This window comes from Coturnix japonica, chromosome 3 (genome assembly GCF_001577835.2).
Source record: "Coturnix japonica isolate 7356 chromosome 3, Coturnix japonica 2.1, whole genome shotgun sequence".
Lineage (NCBI taxonomy): Eukaryota > Metazoa > Chordata > Aves > Galliformes > Phasianidae > Coturnix > Coturnix japonica.
Genome location: NC_029518.1, coordinates 22,337,659 through 22,359,948, shown reverse-complemented (window position 1 = coordinate 22,359,948; position 22,290 = coordinate 22,337,659). Strand labels below are relative to the sequence as shown.

At 35.9% G+C, this 22,290-nt stretch overlaps 1 protein-coding gene across 7 annotated transcripts in view; it reads left to right on the top strand.

The window, feature by feature from the left end:
• The window catches only part of THADA (THADA armadillo repeat containing), a 147,563-nt gene that overhangs the window by 29,054 nt on the left and 96,219 nt on the right, over positions 1-22,290 (top strand). For all 7 annotated transcript variants that reach the window (XR_001553893.2, XM_015857461.2, XM_015857459.2 and 4 more), the window contains exons 23-26: positions 4,043-4,175; positions 6,846-6,959; positions 8,060-8,182; positions 8,738-8,829. Coding sequence is in view for 6 of the 7 variants with exons in the window: in XM_015857461.2 (XP_015712947.1) it covers positions 4,043-4,175; positions 6,846-6,959; positions 8,060-8,182; positions 8,738-8,829 (462 nt within the window). In the remaining variant the exon portion in view is untranslated. The remainder of the gene's footprint in view (positions 1-4,042; positions 4,176-6,845; positions 6,960-8,059; positions 8,183-8,737; positions 8,830-22,290) is intronic.

Genomic DNA, 22,290 nt, shown 5'->3' with positions numbered 1-22,290 from the left:
TGTCAGTGCCAAACATTTGCTTAAAACTATGTTCTGGGATATTTCCAGCTTTACCTCAATAGTCCCTAGAAACCAACAGTAGAGTGTCTAGGCAAAGCAGTGGTATTCAGACATGTTTGGGTTTGTGCTCAGAGAAAAATCTTCTCTCCACAGAGCTTTCCTATGAACCTGATAAAATATGATCTAATTGGTCAAATTTGAACAATGAATTTGACATTCATTTGGATATGAATTGTTGAATCTGTTCAAAATATCTCAGGTTACCATTCTTCTTCTTCCCTGTTCATAGTTCTTTTGTTGGGATGCTCCCACTGTTTTCCCTGCTTGATATTGTCTGTAGTACTATCTGTTTTATATAAGACTATACAATTACAAATTAAGCACCATTCACATCAGTGAAATAAGCAGTCCTTTTTTGAATCTTGCTTTGATTTTACAGATATTTAATCTAGTATCAGTTGGAATTTTTCTCTGCATCCAGTCAGTTGCTGATCCAAAGGTACTCCTGCTACCTGGAGTAGATTCCAGATTCTCTGCTTTAAGTTCAGATTCTGATTCATTTAGTTGCTATGAAGTGACTGTAAATCTTTACCTTCCCAGCTCCCCGCAGGCCAAGCAATTTCTAGTGTGAAGAAGTAGAATTATTGTGAACTTCTTAGCAAAAGTGTAAATAGAGATGGGAAGGAAATAGTCTAAAATGAAGGGTTGTTGTTCAAAAGTCCCAGGATTTTGTCCATTGAGGGGGGAAAAAAAACTTTTTCTTGTCTATTGCCTGTAGAGCCTGAATATTGTACAATATGTATGTAAAAATGCAATATATCAAGGCACCACTCAGTTCAAAGACGTTTTAATGTTTACCTCTATTCATTTTTTTATTTATTTTTTTCCCCATTTCTTTTCCTATGTGGCAGAGAGATTATGGGAATTATGTTGTATCTGAGACTTTTGAGGTTCTCCGAGTTTCTTTTGGTGGCATTAGTGCTTAGAGAAACCTCAAAACAGCAGCTTTATCAGAGCAGCTGTATCACTTGGAGAATTTTATTTCATTTAGAGCAGGTGCTATGAAAAGGTGGATGCAAGTGGGTGGACATAATTGTTTTAGAGGAACTGTTCTTGAAAGCAGACTTTCTTTAGAATAGTTTGCACAGTTGTGTTTCTGAAGCTTAGATTCTTGGCTTTTTGTCTGAGAAGGGCATTATGGAGACTGGCTTTATGTTACATATATGGAAAAAGAGCACAGGTCTATTAGGAGAGAAAAATGGTGAAAGAAAACTCCCTTTTCCCCAGAAAGGGATAGTTTACAGTGATTGGAAACTCTGATTTCTGGATATACCCTTGTAGAAAAAGCTGGTCCTTACGTGAAGCTTATGCCACAAACCACCAGTATCCAGGAAAGCCAAATCCAAGATTGACCCTTTGTTCTTAACACACCATTAATTCTGGATAGGAGAAAATGGAGAGAGGGGTTTAGTTTTAACTTTGAATTGCCAGGCTTTTCGTTCTCATTGAAACTGACCGCAGAAACTTCTGGGCACGTATGAAATTGTTCTAACCGGAAGAAAGACAGTCTGAATTTTGTGGAAAAACACTTTACTGCACTACATCTTAAGTAATTTACATATCAAGTTACAGTGTAATATTTTAATTAGCAATATCATTTGCTTGATCTGGTCAAAAGAAAAGAAGTTAATTGTTCTCAAAAATGACATCCGAGCTTGTGACTACCATTTTTACGTTGTAAAGCTTCATTATTCTTCAGATTTCAGGCCACCTGCTTCTTGAGTCAATATTCTCCTTGCCAGACCATAGGGAGACGTAGCTGCCAAATTCAAGGGAGTAGTCTCCTCCATTGCAAAGTCAATAGTCTCCCACATTTTTACCTTTAAAACAATAACACTTTCACATTAAAATAAAAATATATGTGCTTTTTAAAAATTAGGCTTTTTGGGTTACTGAACAAGGTAGGATTACTTGTGGTGAGATCAAAGCAATACAATTGAAGGGAGTCTGAAGTTTATTGGATTTCAGTGTGCTTTTTTCCCCATCAGGCTACCACTGAAAGAAGAAAAGCCCCTCAGTTTACTTAACTGTAAAATATTCAGTATGCTATGTAGCGACTTTTAAATATTTCCATTATACTTAATTCTGTGTTCTTCTGCAGCACAGCAGATGTGAATATGTATCATGGGGTGTTTGTTTTAATATTAAAATAACACACTGAAGAGAGATTAGCACTGTTCTTTGCATGACTAAACTAACATTCAAATTCTGCTTAACTAGGGAGGTAGGACCAGCTGCAGTAATTGGAAGCAGTAGGTTTTGTGGGAAGTAATGACTTGAATGAAGAGAGCTGTAAAGTACAGTCTAGGTGTGGAGACCTGGTGGAGAAGGTTTTGTTTGGTCTTAACACTAGAACTGCATCCTGTTTGTGTATCCAAAAGCTGGGGAAAGAACACGAGCTTATAGTAGCAAGGGGAAGCTAATTGTAAGCAGTAAAGTAAAAGAAAAGAAAACCGATAGTTAGTTGTACAGGTGAAGGCATTCATTTGATTGCTTCTGTCACAGGCTTGGGAAAGCAAGGAACCTTTTTATGCTCTTGTACTGTGTGACATAACCCATGTCAAGCCATGTTTCTCTTGCTTTCAAGACTAATATTTCACATGCTGGCAAATGTTTTAAAGAGATGCTGTTGTTAGAAAATGAAGGGGAAGGCCTGTCAGCAGTGTAAGAAGTGCGTGATGGAAATCTTAAGGACATTACCAAACAGCAAAAGATCTGCTGTGGCTTCTGCTGGGCTATCTGGCACTGTCTGTGACCTGTGTTCAGCATTAGTAATTTTGTGTTTATTTTGTAAAAGAAGGAAAGGAAGGTTTCACTGCAGATGAAAGCCTCGCTTACTGTCCTGCATCGAGTTTTAACCTACCTCAATTTTTGCATTGTGGGAAGAAAGGCATAGACAGAAGTAGAAGATTGGAAGGTCTAGATCTTACACTAAATTCTGGTTTTTACATTAGTGCCTGCTGCATTCTAAGCTTTACTTTCCATTTTTTATCACAGCCACATAAGTAGAAAACTTGATTGTGACCTTACTGTAAGTTCGTGCTGCTTGATCATGAGTTTAATTACTGATTATATTTTTAGGCAAGTCCTACGTGGTTAAGATAATTGCAGTTGTATTGCCCACAGTGATTAATTGTTATTATCTGTTCTGAATCATGTGGCAAAGTAGCGTGATAATTATTTAATAACAGTGTCCCGTTAATTTATGTAACTATGAATGATCCTTTCAGAACATTGACGTAAGATTAATGAGCTCGTCTTTCATGCTAAATGTATTACATGTCATTAAATTGGGCAGCACCAGGAATTGAGATAGACTTGAGTTTTGCTTGTCCTTGGAAGTCCTTTGCTTTCAGGCAATGTGCAGTTTTGTAACTGCAGAAGAGAAGTATTTCATGACAGCAGAGTAATTCAGGTACAAAGTGTTTGTCTGACGTAGTATGTTAAACTGAAGAGGATGTCTTGATTTCTATTCCTTTTACAGCTCAGGAGGTTGCAAGGGTATTTGTATAATACGTATGTACTGTGAGGGGTTTCAGTCTTATTCGTGTGGATATAAATACAATTGTATATACTAGTTAGTGTATGGGTCACACGTGTGACAATGAAGGTACAAAATATTGAAGTTTCTCTTCCTACATTCTATTTGATGGATACATATCATTTTCTAATCCAGAATAAGATAATAGGTCTTGCCAGAAAATTTGAAGTGCTGAATGATGGAATCCTTCAAGTATCTGACTGAGTTCAGTGAAATATCTTTTCCTAGTTTCACTTAACAAGAAAAGTGAATATAATTTGCACTAGCATTGGAAAATGCAGAATTCCATGTTATGTTTGTCTCATTTCTTAAAAATTCTGAGTGTATGCTTGAAGAAGTTCAAATATGGTAGAACTGTGCTTTAAGATCTCTACTTGCATTCTTTCTCTCTGTCCTAGTTTCTTATTTGTTCGTTTTATGTGTTTTATTTGTTTCATGTAGATGCAACAGTGAGAGTTTGCACAAGATGCCAGAGCAGTGGCTAAGCTGTGTTTTAGAAGAAATAAAAGCTTGTGATCCTTCATCTACGTTATGTGCAACCAGACGTAGTGCAGGAATTCCGTTCTACATACAGGTATAATGTGATATTTATTATTATACCTTATTTTATTTTATTTTATTTTATTTTATTTTATTTTATTTTATTTTATTTTATTTTATTTTATTTTATTTTATTTTATTTTATAAAGGTCCTTTCCGATGAATGTTTTTTGGGTTTTTTTCCTTAATGCAACCAACAAGCCAAATGTAATTAAACCATGTTTGATGCTATCTAGCTGTGCAATTCTGTGTATTCTTGAGACAGCACTGATTTTTGGCTTGATGTTGATTTGGATACTGTTTCCAACAATTGTGCTGTAAGCTCAGTGTAGTCACTGTAATAATCCTTGTAAATTCATAAATTAATTCACAGATTAAGGAAAGCTTTGTTACCATGTAGGCTTGTTGTTACTTTCATATGCTGTGTAAGGGTGATAAAATATGAATAAACAATCACAGAATTGTAAAATGGTAGCCTATAAAGTAGTATAGGAAACTAGGAAAGTTCTCCCAACTGTGATGAAGTAATGTCCGTCAGTACTACTCGGTGTGATGCTGAAGTCTCAACAGTTAACTGTTTCCATTCCCTTATTTCCTTTAAGCAGATGTGATTGTTTTCCTCTAAATTAACCTTCATGATTTTACTTCTCAGACAGTTTTCTAAGATAGAGGTCCAAGATAACTATGTGATTTGTAACTTGCTATGTTCACTAGAACGTGGTCTCAGGCTTGTTCCAAGAATGTGAGGAACTGCTGGGAGCAAGCTGTCGCTGCCAGAGTAATCCATCTTGCTTGTTTTCCACTCTGAGTTTACCCTGAGAAAGTTGAGGCAGACTGCTTCTGTCTGACCTCTCTTCTGTCAGTCACAGCCTACTCTTGGCTTTGCTGGCTGTGTGCGCATTGCATAGATGAGATCTGAAGTAGGGCATTGGTTTCAGAGGTGTGTTGCCTTCTAAAGCTCAGCTGTGAAAGATCTTTCCCTTTTATATCTGTAAGTTGTCTGCAGAATAAATTTGGTGACCTCATGTCTGCTGGTTTCCTCATTTCACTCCATGGAGTTTTAATCCAGTGGGCAGGAGAAAGCAGGGAGAATATGTGAATGAAAAACATGTTTGAATCAATTTTTCATGCAAAAAGTAATGTAATGTGTGTCATGTAAGCGGACTAAGTGGATGCAACAGTATCCCACTGCAGAAAACATTTGCCTAGTCTGCAATTGGCCTACATTGCCAAGCCCATATGGCAGAGCTTATACTGCGCTGTAGTTATTTGGATAAACAGATCAGATGCTTCTGTTCTGACAGCTCTGGAAAAGCACAAAGTTAATCTAGTCATTTAATGAGGAGGTTTGAAATTAACATTAGGGTTAGTCTGAAAAAAAACTATTTCTGAATAAAAAATTCATTGTAAACAAAGCTGGGGTGTTCTTTGGTGGTTGTTCTGAATGTTCCTGTAATACTCAGTAAAAGGAATTAAGCCTTAAATAAATTGTTGCATTTAGGTAATAAAAATATAAATTACAATGCATATTCTGACAATACCATAATAGGGATATTTTGTTAATGCATAAAATCAAGACTCACTGTGGTCTCTGCCATGTGCTTCCTGTGACATTTGTTCTTGTATTAGAACACATCTATTTGAATAATATGTAATTTTTAAGGTTATGAATGTTTTAAATGACCTATTTAAAATAGAAACATGACTACCTAATAGCATGGAGATGCAGCTCCAAGTAAGGGGTGAGGAAATGGTGGGAAAATGGTAGTTACAGCTTAACATCATTGTCCTCAGGTTATGGAATCTTGATGTTCAGTTCATTCTCATCTGTTTTATATTTTAAAAGAACCATTTTTTTTTTTTTTCTTGCCTTTCTGTTTCTTCCATTTCTAAAGGTGCTGACAAAATGACAGTGACTACTTCTGGGTGTATGCCTCACCCCTGTGCTTCGTTTGGCTTGAAGTTCTTCCATTTATTTCTTTTTATGCAGTGTAATGGACTGTTAAATATCTTGTTTGAATTGATGGTGAACAGACTTGGGGCCCCAAAACACAAATAGATAGTTGTTTTTATTATAAATAAGTGATTTATGGTTATCCATTTGTGCTAAGTTGGACAAATTCAACAGTAGCTGCTAGGATGGAGAAAAAGACTGTTCCAGTCCTTAACTGGAGGGCTAAGTTACAATATATTCTTCTCTACTGGATATGTTGTCACCCATTAATCTGCTACTATTTGGAGATGGTTTGGTCTACTTTCTCCTTTTTAAAACATGCTGCTTATTTTGTCCCTTGGCCAGACTATTTCACCATAATTATGAATGATATTAAACTATAAAATTGTTCATAATAGTAAATGTAAGCGTGTACAATATGGCAGTTACTTTTGCCATTCTAGATATTCTGATTCAGTTTGTGCTTGTAAACTTATGTTTTTATCTGTTGCATACAAAGAAACTTTTAAAGTCAGAGGTGTTCTGCAGAAGTGGTTTTCTTACTGAAACACTGACTGATAAGGAGGCTATGGATGAAATAAAATCAGACAGTTCACACTGAAAATTGCTTTTCCAAATATGTATTTAGTCCTTCTATATGGTCAGAAGTCGGGCTGTGGTACGGTGAATATAAAACCTGAAGCAGAACTAGTAGTAAACAAAAATGTTTAGAAAAGCTAGACCTTTTTTTCTCTTTTAACTTTTCTGTAGGCTTTGTTAGCTTCAGAACCAAAGAAGGGCAAAACGGATTTGCTGAAAATGACAATCAAAGAATTGATGTCCTTGGCAGCACCTTTGAGTGAACCTCCAAGTGTGATCCCACAGGTAAAGTGCGGTATCTCATCAGAAGGCAAATGTCAAAACAGTGTTTGCATTACTTCAGACAGTTAAGGAAATAGTACCTTCTTTTAATAATAGTTAATCTTCAGTGTCTGTGGCTAGATTTTAAAACCTTTTGACATAGAGATATTATGGAGACTCTAGAATTTACAAATGCATGAGAGACTAAGAAGTGGATTGAACATAATTTGATAATTCTTTCTAGTACAAGCATAGTGATACTCATTTTGAATTTATATGATCATTTGCTTCTTGTAGTGTATTTGTCAACAAGCAGGTGAGTAAACTTTCACAAGGAAATAAACAAGCCTTTTTTTTTTTTTTCTTTTTACATTTAGAGTAAATAAATGAGTTGCATAAACCATGTTGTATGCAGTAAACTTCTGAAACTTCAATTTATTCATTTGGAATGCATAAAAATTGTAAAGATAAGATCTTTGTCTTCAAAGCCAATTATTGAATACTTAGATGTATTATCAACAAACTATGGATCGCACTTAAAATGTGAAGATTAACAATCTTCTAATGCCAGATCTGCTGCAATAAATTTATGCATCTTTGTCAAAGTCTGTGAATCTACACAGATTACCACCTTCCCCAGAGCAGAGAAATATCTCAAAATTCTCCATATGGTGAAGCAAGCCTGGCTGTCAGTTTTAGCTTAATACTGTCCTCCTGCGAGTTGTAGTTCATTTTTTCTCACATTATCTATTAAACGTCAAGAATATTGGACAAGATGATTCTCGACTTTGAAGATTATTTTTGCAGTCATAAGTGAAGGAAAAAAGAATGCTGGCCTTCTCTAATAACGCCTGGACTGTATTCATTAGACAAATATATTTTTAAACCATAAATGTTTTTGTCAAGTGTTTCCTTACGTAGCATTTTAACCTATTAGTTCAACAGCAGTATTATGTTTTGCATGGAAATGAAGTGCTGTAAATCTGTTCATGAGTTATTTTTGTTTCATGTTTGCTGTGTTCATTGGGGTAATTAACATGCATTTGATTTAAGGTTTTTTTTTTTTGTTGTTGTTTTTGTTTTTGGATTTATATTGTTTTCCTTTATTTCTCTTATCTCCACAGGTTCATGCTTTAAATATCCTACGGGCACTGTTCAGAGATGCACGTTTAGGTGAAAACATCATGCCTTATGTTGCAGATGGAATACAAGCAGCAATTCTAGGTTTTATGTCACCTGTCTGGGCAGTAAGTTAGCTCTTAATTTTGCTTTTCAGATGGAACCTTATAGGTAGTGATACATTTCCATGAAGCTTTGGTAACATTTGTTACCAAAAACTGCAATTGCTAGAATGTTACATGATATAGTATTTTAAGGTTTGATGAATAATACTGTAGACCTGCAATGAAGACGTAGTTCTGCTCTGTTTTGGGTTTTGTTTTATTTTTTACTTCAATGTGAGGTGCTGTTACTTTGCTTTTTAGTAAGAGATTGTGAAATAGCCGAACATTTTACAGTCTGCCATGAATAAGGGGGAATCCTTTTATTCAACAGAAATCTTGGTGCAAACCCTACGTTAAAGATGTATGTGTCTGAAATCTGCTTTCCAGGTAGTGCCATCTTGATAAAGAGGAAAGTTGTTATGAAATACTTGTTCCTATTTGTTGACCTCTGAACAGCAGGCATGTACGCTTCTTTCAGCTATTTGTTTGTTTTTCAACTGTACATTAGTGGTTGTATTTAATAAAATACTAGTACAATTCTAAAGGGTTTTTAAAATTTTTGTGTTCTTTTTGTCTTAGGTAAGAAATTCATCCACGCTTCTTTTTAGTGCTCTAATTACAAGGATTTTTGGAGTTAAAAGAGGGAAAGATGAGAATTCCAAAAAAAATAGGTAAGCTTCACTTGGTACCGCTATTAACTTTGCAGAACATGATCTTAGCCAAAAACAATTCAAACATGTTGCTTGCTTTATGGATGTATTTGCATCATGATGTTAAAAAAACATCTAGGTTTGCTTAAGCTGTACTGCCAAGAAATAAGCTCAAAGGCCAAAAATATCTGCTGTTGAGTACTGAGAGTTAATTTGCACTCACATGTGATTTTGCTAGAAGGGAATATTGCTCAGGTGTGAGTTCCTGTGGCTCTTCCAAGTGTCCAGTGTCTTGAGGTCAAAAATAGGGCCTATGATTCTTGACAGCAGAAAGAGAGTGATGAAGGGAACAATGGCCTCTTTACTCTAGAACACCCTGTGACCTCCTTTGTGCCTCTTTCCTCATAAGGTCCAAAAACAAGGACTTGCAAAGCTATTTCTTTTCTGGGGCATTCTACTGTTGGACTTTGTAGTTGGCCTCCAGATCCTCCACCGTGTCTTATGTAAAGCCGGTTCTCCTCTTACTCTAAAACTCCCCTGTTGGTGCATTTCCATTTCTCTTATCTCCTGCTAGTCTACAAGCAGAAAACCAGAAGTCTGCTTTTGTAAGTGAGCATTTTCCCACTCCCATGATTGTTTTTTTTTTCCTTTTAGTGCCTCTTTTTAGCTTTTGCTGCAAATGTAGCACATCCATGCTCTGTAGCTAAGGCTCCTGCTCTGGGGGGAATGCAAAAATAACCACAGACAATTAGGTTATTTAGGAATACTCCTGAATAAGTCAGTGGGGCCACAGAGTGGTCACACTATGGTTATTATGGTAACCATTCCAGAAATGCCTACTGGATTTTCAAATAATGGGCAAAACATGAGATTTCTGAGAGGAGAGAAATGTTATGAATTATCTTTGAAATTTTCCATTCATTTATGTTAGTTATACAGTAATCTATATAGCTAATGTAATTATCATGGCCATTATGAGAAACTAAATGTCCGGTGATGATAGTAATCTCTGTGGTGCTGCTATTTGAAATACTTACCTAATTAATTCCAGGTGTATGGATGTGAGGAAAGAATATCGGTGTGACATTGCAGGGAGATTTCCCTTGTAAGATAACTTTGTCCCAGAAGTGATATGAAATGTCATTTATGGTACTGCCTGAAATAAACTCCACTTTGTCTTATGCTCAAGTCTCTTCTCACCTAAATCTGAAATTCAGTCCCATGCCTCCTGAAAGTCAAGTAGAGTAATAACAAATGTTTCTTACTTCTTACCTTTTCACTCCATTTCTGTAACAGAATATCATTTTTTATGTCTGTATTGAACACTCACTGGCAGTTATATGAACCTCAACTTTAATGAACTTGTATCCCAGTGAAAAACTACTAATCTCTGCAGTGTGAGGGCAGACTGACTTTTCAAATATAGACAGTGTGGTGAGATATGTAATCTGAGATCTCTGTGAAGTTGCAGAAGGTGATGGCATTTGAGTTGGGAGAATACCAGAATAAATGAAAGTTAATGTCTGTATACAAAGTTATTGAAAACAATGTTTATATTTATTTATTTATTTTTTAATATAACTGGCTCTGTCAGCTTGCTTCTTAGGAGCTTCTTGTTTACAGTAATTTGTTTGTAATCAGCTTGAGCAAAAGGTGTTAAAGCTGGACTGGTTCTTTCTCTTCCTCCTTTCATTTTGCACTTTTTCATTAAACATTGTATGTAGTCAATTCTACTGTTTGCCTTATGTTGTGGTCAATACCACAAAACAAGGAATGGGAAAATACTTCTAAAAATAGGTCAATGAGAGTCAGGAGATGTGAAAACAGAGACAATCTCAGGTCCTACAATGTAGTTATGACTCTTATCTCTCTTGAAGTATTAGTTTAGAAGGAAAACGATGCAGAGATTGTTTGGCTGTTTTGTTTGTAATGCTTCTTCCTCTTACACTAACTCACAGATTGAAGCTAGTGTGTGTACAGGTAGAGGTCTGTCTCTTAGTACCAGCAGGTGTCACCGCTGCTGCACAGCTGCTGGGCCACATCTCTGGGCTGCATCTGAACTTGGGCACTTTTCTTTGGGAGCTCTGATCTTGTTTTGTTTAGTGTTTTGCCAAAACAGGATTCATACCTTAAATTGATTTTTTTTTCATTGTATATCTGGAAGCTTACTTCAAAAGAACTAGTATTTTAGCAACTTGCATCTACAAGAGCTTGTGTGAAAGGCAACTGTTTGTGAGGTGCTTGCTGCGCTGCTGACAGGATGTTCTGCTAACATTAAGAGGAAGCTTGTCTGTGGACAGTGACTAAAGCTCTGAAGCAGCCATCAGAACCTTGCATAGGTTTCCAGTTTGCCTGCTTGGTTTTAGATCAGGTATTTTAAAATTTCTGTGCTATGGAAGCTACCTTATTGCTGGGCTTGTTCTGTCAAATAAAAGGGAAAAAAGAAAGCTTTGTCAAAAAAATACTGGCAACTTAATCCTAATTCTGTGCACTGTGGCTATACTTTGTGTTATGACTCATATATTTTGTTTTATCTCCAGTAACAATTAACGTGCATCCTTTATACAAAAGCTACAGGCCTATCATGTCTTCTGCCATGTTTAGTTTTCTGATGTCATCTTCATTCCGTATCGATGTTAATTTTGTATGTTATAATTGCTGTGCAGCCAGGATGTTTATGTAGTCATAGCATGGTGCCTGTCCATTATTTGGTGGTCTGCATCAGTTCTGAAGCATTGGATTTAGTGAACTGTAACTAGTGTCTGATCAGTAAACTGAATTAGCTTGTTTTTCCAAACACATGTATGAAAGAATGATTGGCTTCTCTTTCCATTTTCTTTTTCTTTCCCTTACCTTTCCTCTCAGAAATGTCTGGTGTCATTTTGACCATTTGCAAGAGTAAACTATGTGAAAGAGTGCCCCATCTGATTGACAGAGAGGGGGTTTCTGTGTCTGCTGGCAGACATTTAGACAACATCTGCAGTGGTTATCATTACTGGAGAGCAGAGGTAGGAAAAGGCATGCTGAGCTGGGCTTTCTGACCATTGAATGGGTGCTAGGGGAGTCAGCCAGAAGAGTCTGAGGACAAAGCAATCCTATGTTAGTTTAGAGGAGATGGGTTGAAGAAACCACCAACTATATATCGTGATTTCTGCTTCTTGGTTGTGCTGGTTTCATGGGCAGTGGAGCAACACTGAGAGTCTCCTGTATGTGTTTGCATCCAGAGCTGTATTGGCACAGCTGGGAATGTAAAAATGGGGCAGTGAAGAAGAGGGATTTCTTAAGCAGAATTCCATGCTGATGCCAAGCTTCACTCTTAATGGTTCACTGGGAATGTGAAGGGACTGCTTTACATCATGACACAGGAGATGCAATCATATCCTGATGTCATTAATTATTGATGTCTTTTTAATTTTAGCATGAATAAAGAAATAATGAATTAGAAAATGTGAACCTGAAAAATAACAACTGCATGCAGCTCCTACAAGTATAAGAAAGAGAAATGTGAAGACTCTTTACAGTGGTCCATGCAACTTCACAGATTGAGCATTTTCTTTCTAATGAAAAGAATAATTGTTAGAGACCAAGAAATTTCTTCTGGGTTTTCTCTGACAAAGACTCCTTCAAAAAAATTAACGCATATTTATATACAGACAGACACCTGTGTCTGTCATAGTCCCTTCTGGTTTGTAGTCCAGGGATAATTAAAGATGCTAGTGCTTGTTATTAGACAAGACTTATCTTATCAAATAGCTGGTATTTCTGGCTTTATTTTATTTTATTTATTTATTTCAAGGATGGGCATGGTCAGAAATTGTATCAAATTTGCTGTTTATGATATGATGTGCTTTAGTCTTTGGAGCAATAAAAAGGGATTGTCCTGGTTTATCTGAAAACTGCAGTTGGAATATGAATGTAACAAACTCCTCAGAAAGAATAACCAGTGGCTTCAGAAGATGAGATTAAAAGGAAGAGCAAGGGGAGGATTTCCCTTGGCTTCTGACCTTGGTGGAGGAGGTTCCAGTAAAGAAAAGCTTCAAGTCTTTGATTAAAAACCTCTGTTATAAGCCAGACTGAAATGGTACAACACAAACTCATGACTTTTAAGCAAAGAAACTGATCTACATACAATTTTCATTTTTTATGGGGAAAAACAATCTTATGTATTTAGATTTTAGTGAAGGGCAAATACATATGCAGTGAAATACTTAGAAATTATCGGTGTGCATTTTGTGTTGAGTAAATATTCACGCTTTTAGGAAAATGGGGATGAATGCTGCTATGTTTGTGATACTGAGTTAGTTATATTTGAAAAGAAATGAACGTTTATTCTTATCTATAAAGAATTGTAAGTCTCTGCTAACAGTAAATGTTGATGATTATTAATAACTTCAAGCACTTGAAAAGTGGGAAATTCTTTCTAATTACAATAAGTTGGGTGAAAACTATGTAGATGTGAATAGGTTTTGAAGCTGCACTATTGGCTGTGGCAGTCAGCATGCAATACTACCCTCTACTTTCTTTGTTTTTATTGCAAGTTCAGTCTTTAGCACTTCTTGGTAAGCTGTTACATGAAGGTCATAAGCAGAACCAAATTAGCTTTTAAAATCACTGCTATTTTCTCATATATTGATTTGTACTTATTCCTTAACATAAAATTTTAAGACCAGAAACAATTGTTTTATGCTATGAAGCCTTAGAGGAAAGCATTGCAAATTAAACATTCTATTGTAATCCTCTCTTTTCCTGCTGTTATCCCTAAATTAAATTAATTTGGTATTGTTTTCCTTTTCACTAAGCCACTTCAGAATTATAGCTTGAAGTACATAAAGCATAGATCCAGAAGTCCATGGTTCCTGTTGAATGTTCCACATTCCACATCTTGCAGGCTAATACTTCTGGTACTTCCAGCTTCTCATCTGAAAAGTCTGTCTCACAACAGGGAGGTATTGTCCATCTTAGTGGCAGTCTTGTTAAACATTTGCTTTGCATCACCCTGAGCTCTGGCAATGTTTCTGAAGTGGGTCTCTGTATGCCCACAGAGTAGTGTCCTGCAGTTCTTTGGGATTAACGGAAAGAAACTTTGATGACATAAATGTGGTCAAGCTGTAATGGCACACTGGTGTTGTAAAATGAGATAGCCCTTACAAGAGTTTCATTAGAGGTGAAAGTATGACTTGATTCACAGCACTGAACTCTGTTTGTACCTATTGGACTGAGTTCTGCAGAGGGAAGGGCTGGGATTGCTTTATCTTGGATTTCATTAGTGCTTCTTCCATGGTTGCTGAAATATGGGGTTAGTGATAGAGATTTCAGGAGATGACTGAGCAAATTAAATATCCTTGTTTCTTACTTTTCCTCCAGCTCCTTCAATCTCACACTTTGCAGCCTGTCATCTCCTTTGCGCTTTAGTTGTTCCAGTGAGTGCTTGCTAAGTAGTTATTCAGGATTTGGCTCAGTAGATTGTCTTGTGAGGGGGAGCTGTTTTTTCTTAAAAACCAAACCAAAACAAAGAAACCCTCCCTTTTTTTATCTGCCAAAAATAGGCCCATAGCTTTTTTTTATTTTTCATGCTGGGGCTCTTTTGTATTGACTTTGACAGATTTAGAAGACTTGATCTCAGAGCAAACATGCAAAAGTTCAGGCTGAATCTGATAACCATTGCGACATTTAAGACTAATAGTTCAATAACAATGGGCTTATTTAGACAGACTTCCTGTACTGAAGTGCCTTTGTAATAGGAATAATGATTATTAGTTGCTATTAATTTGTAAATTTAAGATAAAATTTATGAAAATGTTTGGAAACAGATACTGAATTAGAACAAACTCCTAAACAAATCTGTTTCATGTCATTGGCCTTCTCCTCCTGCTCATTATTATTTCAGTTTTCCTGTTTGTTTCGCATCCCTAATCCAAAACTATAGCAAATCCCTTGCATTGGACAAAATCAAGTGTTCTCCTTCATGTTGAAGATCTGCTTATACAATTTCTGTTTATTTTGGGAGCACAAGACATATACCTGTCTGAAATCTGAAGAACCCTTTTCACTTCAAGATTTAGTTAGTAACACAAAGGTTTCAAATGTTTACCACTTGAACACAAAGTATTGTGCATTTGCAAATGTGTATCCATGCTCTCTTGAACAAAGAGAAACTTGGTAATGGACTGTCTCAAGTTAGAGCTGGTAACTAGAAAAATAAATGTGGTAAAGCCATCTGAATGAAAGTTTAGTCCAAAGGGAAATATCCTGAAAATACATGTGCTGCCCCAAAGTAACTTCAGTCCATTTTAAATAAAATAGAAACTTAATGTTTGTTTCTAACAAGTGACTGAATTGTATTCAGTGAAACATAAATTGATGTAAGCCTAACGACATGAGTAGATAATGTAGTTTTATTGTAGTGATAAAAAAAATCATTAATGTGAATCGATACAATGGTTCTGTTTTGTTCTATACATAATGTACACACCACTTATTCATAAACTTCATCATGCTTAGTGATAAGCAGCTATTATTCACAAAATAGAGATGTATGGTGTGGGTTGTTTGGAGGCAAAATTTACAATGCTAAGTCTGTGGTAAGAGATTAAAGATAATAGTTGCATAGTCAGTGACTGAGCAGAATTATTGGAGGTTTCCTAGAGATACAGAGATAATTATATGTATCTATATGCAAATATGCAAACAGCTTTGCACACTCATGGGAATACTGTACATGTTTTAGAAAAATAATTCTTAAATTAACATATTAAATATGTTCTATTTTTAACTGTTTATGTATATGTATGTATATTTATCAACATTTGGTGCTGATTAATATGCTGATATTAGATACCAGGTTATATCTGTGATACTGGTTTTTGCTTATGTTCCTCAATTTTTATTGCAAGCCCATTGTGCATTTACTTCTCTTGCAACTACAGCAACAATGCTGCTTTTAGAAAAAGCTTTTGCTTAGTATTTTAGTAAACTGTGTGTTGTGTAATTATTCCTCTCAGTCACAGTTTTCCTAAAGTATTTGTTCTGCACAGGTGCCTTTTTCCATACCTGATTTCACAAAGGATATAATAATAGCAAAACAAGAGGCATAAAGAAACTTGTACTTAAAAGAGATCAAAGCACACCAGACCATGCAGTCCTTTGGAAATCTTGGCTAGCTCTCTTGTAAATAAAGGTGCTTCTAAAGCAGAAGGTATTTAACTGCTGTATTTATATAGGCTTTGATTGACAGTTCAGTTATTAACCTCATAAAAACACAGCAACGTAAACTAGTAAGAATGTTTATTCTAGCACTTCTATCTGAAGGAAAATGAAAACCAAGATATAATGGCATATTCTTAGTTCTTTTTAAGTATTTATCTTAGTGCTCTGCAGCATGAAAGAATGTTTTTCAGGTCAGTGAACTAAAACTATTTTGCTTACTGCTCTGGGATTTAAGTATTTTCTAATTCTTTAACAAAAGAAATGTTAGAGTTATGGTAGGTGCGAAGTTATCATATAATTATTGAAGGAGCAAACTCCACATCTTTGTAGCAATTCTTCTATCCACATCATAGTGTTTTTCATGCAGTAAAAAAGAAATCAGAATTGTTTTTTTGCATTTAACTTAATGAGACTATGGAAAAGTTGGCGTCCTCGCTAAAAGAGGTGTTCTGCATCATGTTAGGTTTAAAAAAACAAGTACACAGTAACATTTTGCATTGTTGCTCTTGAGGTTATTAGCTGATATGTTGCACCAGTTTCTTAGAATTATTTTTGCTAGGCTTCATTGTGGCCCCCATACCGCTGTCCAAAAATCACGCGGCCATTTTTTCTTCTGTGGGAGCCCTAAAATTCCCTTAGTCATGAGAGAAGTTAGTTTGAAAGTATGTTGTTCTGAGAAATGCTGTGGTTGCAGAAGTTTTAAGTCTGAGATACATTCCCTGAAGAAAAATCTTTCAAAATGCACTCTGAGAATATGTACATAGTCTTTATTACTAAAGGTTCTTTCCTGTTGCTGTTATCTCTCTTTTAGGACTGGTGATGTGTCTATGGTCCTCATTCAGAGGAACTGCTAATCTTGAATTTTCATAATTATGTATGACTTTTGAATTAAGGAATTTTAAATGGTGGCTTTTGCTTCATATTAAACTGGCATTTAAAATAATATAGTGCACATTGTCCTGAACTCATGATAAAATTAATAACTTTTGAAAAAAAATGATAAATCTCAAGAATCTTGTTCTTAACACAGGAGCTATCGTTTGCTGAAATTGCAGTAGGCAGGTGTAACTTATCAGTACAGGAAGATTAGAAGAGCTCTCATATACTAAGGCTTAAAGCCACACTGCTGGAGTGGAAAATAGCTAAATGGAATCATAGGAATATCGACTGGAAGGAGACCTCTTGATTCCTATTAAAAATATGATTCAGCAACACAAGATTAGGATAGCAGTGGCCTTACTTGAATTTAAAATCTTCAGTGATGTAATATGCTACGTCACTGTGTAACCTGTCCAAATCCAGGTATTTTCTTGTTGCACGCTTTAAAACTTCTGAGCTGCTGTTTGTGATCACCAATCCTTTCTATGCCATCTACAACTACTGCAGGAAACTTAGCCTTTAATTTCTGATTCTCCAAGCTGGTCATAAGCTGCTGTTTGGTCTTCCTCGAACCTCCTCTCTGTCAGATAGAGCAAACTTGGCTCTTTCAGCTTCTCATAGGGTATACTTTAGGCACTGCCCATCAGTGCAGCTGTTTGCTGGACCCACTCCTATTTCTTCTAATCTTTCCTGCATGTGACATCTCAAAATTGGACAGAAGTTTTCATGTGCCTAGTAGATGAGGATAATAACTTCCCTTGATCTGCTGCCACATTTGTCATAATGAATATAGGAGAATAAGTGGTTTGCCATGAGAACATGTCATTGGCTCATACTGAGCTTGGCATCCACTATAACCCTCAGGTTCTTTGCTGTGGGATTCTTACCGAGCCAGCTGTTTTCAGCCTTTGCTGATCCTCAGTGTTGTTCAACCCAGGTGTAAAACTTTGTATTTCTCCTTGTAGAACTATTTGAGTTTTCTGTTGGCCCAAGCCTCAAGCTTCTCTAGGTCTGCCTAGATTGAACTTTTACTATTCGTTTTTCCATCCACTCCCTGTAATTCACTATTGTCCACAGGTCTGTGGACAATGCTTTCCACTTCATCAACAAAGTTGTTGATAAAAGGTGTTTAAGCATGAAGAGGCCCCAATATTGACCCATGGAGTATTCCGCTGGTTACTAGCCAATGCTGAGCCACTGATTACTACCTCTTGGGCTGGGTAGTCCAACCCAAATGCTCTGTTTATTCACGCTGTACTTTTTCAGCTACCATAAGAGAAAGCTGGGTAAAGCTGAATCTGTGTAATGATTTTCAATTCATTTTAAAATTTGCTGCCATAATACAAATGTAGTTGTACTACTTTCTGTAGGAAATAAGAAGGAACAGATTCTGAAAGTATTTTTAAAATTACAAGAATTGCTTTATCAAATGCCACAAATCTGATTGAGTTTCATCTCTTTAAATGCTCATCAGACTTGTGGATTCTCTCCGCATTTACAAACAAGTTTCTTTAGGTTGTTTTCAGTGTCATTTACCTTTTTTCTGGACTTGAGACTCTGAAATGTGGCAAGTTCAGAGTCTTTCAGTAGCATACATGCTCTCTTCCCAAATGGATGTTATGGTGCTTGCCCTGGAATTTACAGACTGCCTTCTTGGGCTGACCATAATGGAGTCATCTTAGGCGACTTTAAATTTAATATTCTGCTAGTGCAATTATTTTTGAGTCATTTTTGGTTTTGGTGTTTAAGAAGGTGTGAGCTGCCTGTTCAGAAACGCACTGTGGACTTCGTTTTTCTTTAAAAAAATAGAAGCAAGGTTCTAAGGGTGATTGCTGAGTGTCCAGAACTTCTGTAAGGGATCTGTAGAAATGTTTCTGTGCTCATCCAGTGTGATGTGTTTTGGAATCTGTTTGCATGTGGTCTTAGCATGGCTGAAGACATGAAGGGTAGGTTTTGAAAAACCAGCTCAGCACCAGTTGAACTGCATGTTTAAGCAAGGGATGGAATTTCCATATGGATCAATGTGTCACAAAACTGTGGGAACACATGAGTTATTTAAATAAACAAGCTTGCTATATAGTTTCTTTCATGAACTGATCAGGTCTCATCATAGAAACAACTTGTGTTTTTTCTATTATTGCTGAGAAAAGACTCTGGGAATGCCCTCTTCCCAAATAAAATTCATCAAGAATCTTACTGCTTGGTAGTAAGAAACTTAATTTGAAGCATATTCATAGCCATTTAATACTCATCCATTCTTATGCCAGCATTGTACTTTATTTTAAATAACTATGTTCTCTCCTGATGCTTTTCTTGATGTATTTGTGGATGTCAGTCATATACCCCTTCTGTGTTAATTTTGCCAGACAAAACAAGCTTTAAACCTACTCTCAGAAAATTTGTTTTCTATTCCCTTGGTCATGTGAGCAGTTTTTTAAGCATCTCACTTAGATGGAAGTTAGCTCTGATGTATTCCATGTTACGTCCTATGAGATGCAGAGCGACATTATTACTTCCTTGTCTATAGTTGACTACATCAAGTACTGATGTGTTATGGAACCATATCTGCCCTTTTTGTTTCTGTTTTTGAGGAGGGATTTGAGATACCAAGTACATACAAACAATGCAGACTTGGATCCTTTCACTGTTTCCTGGTGATGAATTCTAAATTATAATACATTTTTTCAATTAGTTGTCACGTATTTAGTGTTTCTGAGTGTTGTTCATTTCATGTTGTATTTGTTATTTCAGTAGCCAAAGATATCTGAATAGTGTTTTAATCTTCCCCCTCTATAGACAGTCCTGACTTTTGTTTCATTGGTGGATTTTCTTTGGCACTCTTTAATTCTTTTACTGTCTTCTTCTGTTAAACTATTAGTAATATTGGTCTCTACAGTACATTAGGTCCGTTGATGATCAACCTACACATGCTCTTCTGTGTCATTTTAAGCCCCATTTCCACTCTAACTTAGCTTTTTCATCTACTAACATAGCCTAAGTGCAGCATATCAGTTGTATGGATGACACTGCATAGATTGTATATGTTTATCTGTTAAACCAAAACCTTTGTGGACCTCATACAAATGTTTCCATGCTGAGAATGCTGCATGCTTCTCTGTTTTGTCTTTTTTGTTTTTTGGAATAGAAGGAAGGATCTCTGCTTAGTGCTGGAGCTGCCATGTTTTTTTCTTTAAGTAAATTCTGAATGAATTGTTTGCAGATTTCAAACATTTCATGCGTCGCAATTACATTCAGGAAGCCTGTGTTAATAGAACTCCTTTATTTCCCCTTTGTCTAGGGAAATGGTTACCTTTTTGGTGTAAAGAGTGGGTTGGCACAATCTAGTTATTAATATTTTTGCACATTGCAATATTAACATTTTTCCTATGTTTCTTTGTGCTTTTGAGGCCAGAGAAAAGCTCCTTGGTTTTCAGAGTTGTTCTCCCCACCAGCACTTTCAAGTAATGGCAGTCTGCTGTCTTCTGTGTTTTAAAATCCAGAATAGAGATTATCCTCTGAGTTGAGTGTGGTACATTGTTTGACTTCAGTATTGCCTTTGGTTAGCATAATTTCTGTTTTCTGTACCTTTCTACCATTAGCTGACCTACCATTGAAAGGCATCTGACGGTCAGATTCTTCAGTGATACTTTAAGGAGGCAATAATTCATTTATCTTCTAGTACATATGTACTATGCTTAGGTCTTTACCATAATCTCACTATAAAACAGCATGTTAGCCATTCTTTTGTGATATTTAATATAGCTGAAGAAAATGTTTTCTTTTGAAGTTTATACTTCCGAAGTGTGTCTTTGCTAATAGGGAAATGAACTTTACAAATTTTCTTCATGAGTGATAAGGAAAGAATGTGAACGGGCAGTTAAAAGCTGTTTGTTTAGTTAAGCTGCACTGCATTTCATTTTTCATACTTTAATGAAGGCAAAGGTGCAAATGTGTAGAATGTGTATTATTATAAATTTGACATTTTGAATGACAGTGATATGAAATTCACAGTGGGTTTTTAAACTTTTTTCAGCAGTGGTTGTACTTGCACTACAGGGAGTAAATTTGATTTTGTTTCTGTCTTACTGCTTCTAACAGAAAGTATTATCTGACACATTATAGTTAATGATTCCAGTATAGATGCTGATACAGAGTGGATTTTGCAGGAGGCCATTAAGAGAGGGCTGTCACAGTTTCATGAAAACCATATTCTTGATCAAGCTCTTTCCAGATGTGTATGCCTATATTCTTGGTTTTTTTCCCCTCATTCCTTAGTCTTATTTTTCCTTCATAAATATAATCATGTTTTTTCATCTGTCACAAACCCGTTAATACATTTGTCAGCTGACCTGAGACATTAGCAATGTTTTTATTCAAAGTGAGCTCTGAAGACCCTTGATCCTGTCAGAAGATTTGTAGTCTCTAAATCTCAGCTGTCCTAAAATGAAATATGAACAGATTTACTGCAAATGTTCTTTACCATGTGAGTTGCTAAAAGCGGGATACAAGGTTACAAAGCCTTTAGTTCTTCAGAAAAATAAGTGAAAGAACAGGAGCAGGTAATCTCTGACACATGTCACCGTAAAATGATACATATGCCCCAGTGTCAAAGCAGAATTTTAATCTGGAATATTCTCTTAAGTGTGCAGCACAGCTTAGAACAGAACACTGTAACATTAGTGGCTTTATTTTCAGATGTGGGTTTTAAAATGTAGTTAAATAAGTCACTCATTGTGCATAAAGATGGGATAATTTATTGGAAAGACACTACATATATAAACACAGATACTACTACTTGCATTACATGGCATCAAATCACTATTCAGTCAAACTACATGTAATGACCAGAGACATTACAGTTTTCAGTAGGCTTTATGAATTTGATTCTAGAATTTAGATGACACTGAGTATCTTTGTAAGCAAAACAGAAGAAATAAAAACTTGCCTGTATATCTTTACCTTACTCCAACCCACCCAAGATTCTACCATGAAAAGCAATTCAAAAGGGGAAAAAAAAAATCAAGCAGTGGTTGAATAGAAGAGCTGATGATAGTCAAGAATACAATCAAGGCTTCTATTCATTATTATTTTGGAGAAATGAAAAATTTTATCTGTGCATTTTTCCTAAGAAACATAATTAAATGCTGTAAATTATACTCTTGTTCATACTTAAAACAAACTTCAAGGGAAAGTTTTATAGATCTGCAGTCTGCCTTCGCTTGTATCTTTTGTTTTAAATTTTACTACTACAACTAGTTGATTTTTGATAATTCATCTGGTTCACTGTTATTTTCCAAATGCTACTCTGCTATTCACATTCTGTCCTTTGTCACATGACTTGTTTTCAAAGTATCTTTTTACTAATTTATCTGAAATACTGTCATCCTCCTGACTTTC